This window comes from Perkinsus marinus (genome assembly GCF_000006405.1).
Source record: "Perkinsus marinus ATCC 50983 genomic scaffold scf_1104296942598, whole genome shotgun sequence".
Taxonomy (NCBI): domain Eukaryota; phylum Perkinsozoa; order Perkinsida; family Perkinsidae; genus Perkinsus; species Perkinsus marinus.
Genome location: NW_003212112.1, coordinates 1 through 2828, shown reverse-complemented (window position 1 = coordinate 2828; position 2828 = coordinate 1). Strand labels below are relative to the sequence as shown.

The window sequence follows — 2828 nt, the reverse complement described above, 5'->3', positions numbered from 1 at the left end:
TTCAACTAGTCCAAGTGCCGAGATAGTTATACGCTGATGCGGTGTTACAAATCTCTTCAACCACAAATCTTGTTTAACGTTATGAACTCACTATTGGCGGAATGGAATGGTGTACAGTAGTTGAACCACAATTTTGCTAATTCACGTTTGTTCTACTACTTTAGCGCGCGCCCCATGATCTCTGCCAGTGCCATCAATGTTCCAATCGCCAGTCATAGCTGCTGCAGCCACATGAAGTCCCCTCGAGGAGCACTCCTTCTCGAGGAAGGCCACAACATCGACGACAACTTTCTGAGAGAAAAAATCCGAATTCGGGACAATTTCACCCATAATCGTCGTTTCACAATCCATTACCAATTGAGCTAACTTGACATCAGGATCATGACCAGCATCGAGATGTGTGGTTACCACAATGACCACCTACATATAAAAATAACCAAAATCGTTCACCCATCACAGTACTGGAATAATATGCTCGCTCTCCTCAGCTGAGCTCAGGAACTTCCTCACTAATTACAGAGGTTTACAACGATTCCGCCGAAATTTCCTCTCAGAATTTTCATATTGTCATCACCAACACATGATGTTGACCATTTGCATATATTTTCACACTGACCCATCCGAACGAGGATAGAAACTCGATACGCACTCACATGCAAAAGTCAGTAACACACGAAAATCAAATTTTTAATTACTATCGAGTAATAACACTACGACGTCCATTCTACTCGAATACCAATACACTATACCCTATATCAAGCTTAATAAACCAATATAGATGAAAATTCGGGAGAACACCGTATTGATGTTTTCTCATCAATCAAACCCAGGTGGGGGGGAGAGGGACGGTTGGGAGGTGCCAGTATGGGAGACCTTTTTCCTAGGAAGATGGACAGGTGGATCTCAACACGAGTGTGGGGTTGAATATACAATAATAAATACATTTTAAGGCTGAAGAAGAGTCCTTTGTTGGAAATAATACCGAGTTACATTCCAACAACAGTTGAAATAAACTTTCCTTTCTCAATCACGACCAAGGAGGTATTACATCTTTTCCGCGGTCAAGAACAACCCCAAGGGCCCCCTTAGAAGCCAAGGCATCCTCTCCAGTAGCAACAGAGAATCGAGAAAATCTGAAATACAAAATGACCCCACCGAGGATCGAACCGGAGACCTAGAGGATGTAACACCAACACCCTAACATACTCGACTACTACGACCCCAAAATCCTACTTCTCCAGAAGTATCGGCCATCTAGACATGATAACTAATCCCGAATCTAAAAACTTCGTCGGTGCAAAACACTCGCACAAGTACGTTCCAAACGCCTTCGTTGCATATTTCAACTGAGTGCCTGAGAATAACTCCATCGCGCTACCAAGTCAACGTCTTCTCGAGAGGAGGTGGAACAGGTGTGCAAGCGTAACTTCTTCAAAAATGAGAGTTTCAAGTTAATTTTTTCTTATATATATACGATGTACCAATTCCCAACAACTTCGGAAAATACCTCCCTAATATTAGCTATTTTTTAACAGCGTGGGTTGGATGCCAAAAACCCATCCAGCTGCACGATCATTCGCAACCAAACTCATTGGCATGATGAGAGTAGACACTTAAAAGGCTAAAACTGATCCCTCGGGAGCCATTGTGCATCGATGCTAAGAGTCTAACTAAGCCGTGTTGTCGTAGTAGGCGTTGGACTTTAAACTCACACACACACGACCATTGCAAAATCCCATATTGAGCTTTCGCTTCTCACAAATCGCAACAAGCCCATCGGATCATGAGAGTTTCACGACCCGTTTTTCTTCAAGTGGCGTGATACTCTGTGAAAAACGCTATGCAGCAGTCGTGAAATATGTTTTTCATATCACTAGGGTCAAGAAACTGCATTCTAATGACCTCACAGCGTATGAACGGTATAAATCATAATAATAAACCATAGAAATCAGAAGAATAAAACCCGACCCGAGTTCCCAAAGTCATAAATTATCGAGCGACCATTTCAATGCAGTTTCTTGACACTAGTGGGAAACATATTTCACGACTACTGCATATCACCGCGAATATCGCGTTTTTCACTTCACGTAAAACGGGTTGTGAAACTGCAATGACCTCGCGAAAGAACTGTACACGTCGAAAGACAATTAATCGCATCAACCACAACTTTGTCGTAACAACAACAACAACATCCGCAGATCCCCACTCACGATTCTGCACATATCTTATGAGCTCCCCCCTCGCAAAAAATCTTCCGCAAAATAGAGTATTGATCATACTAGCTACTGCGGACTGACGACCTGTCCACGCTTCCTGCAATGTTGCTACCTGAATCCGACACCAGTGTTGGAGGAGGAGTTTACGTTATCACTTTCCTCAGCTGATCTCAGCAATTTCCCCACTCATATAGGACTCCTATAATAGGAGTGAACAGAAACCAATGAACGAAATTTACCAAAATTTCCGCATGTGCTTAATTTTCCCCCACACTACTTCGAAAAATCCATACCGGCACTCTTGCGTCCCTTTGAAGTAAATGTACATATTTGACAAAAATAATGAGAATTTCACAACCAAAAACGACAGTTAACGACGATCTTTCTATTATGATCACTCCGAAAAATATTATTTTCCCAAATATTGGTGATAATATATCAATATCGGATGTTCACGTTATGCTTGGGATGGACTGGCTCTCCGCAATTGATGCATCATTATCGGTGCGTCCCGGAAAATTCCCTCCCTGGACATTTCTCCACAATCTAGTGCATCATTGTCTGGTCTAGAGGCCACTTTGTGGTGCAGCCCGCTGATGTCGTCATTGTGGA

At 42.6% G+C, this 2828-nt stretch overlaps 1 protein-coding gene across 1 annotated transcript; it reads right to left on the bottom strand.

Annotated features, from left to right (window-relative positions):
• Positions 1-141: 141 nt before the first annotated feature.
• Positions 142-1262, bottom strand: Pmar_PMAR013442 (hypothetical protein; the record flags this gene model as incomplete). Its single annotated transcript, XM_002781379.1, has 4 exons — positions 142-291; positions 355-420; positions 1049-1133; positions 1234-1262. The coding sequence occupies 4 exons, from the start codon at positions 1260-1262 to the stop codon at positions 142-144; spliced, it is 330 nt and encodes a 109-aa protein (XP_002781425.1).
• Positions 1263-2828: the final 1566 nt, after the last annotated feature.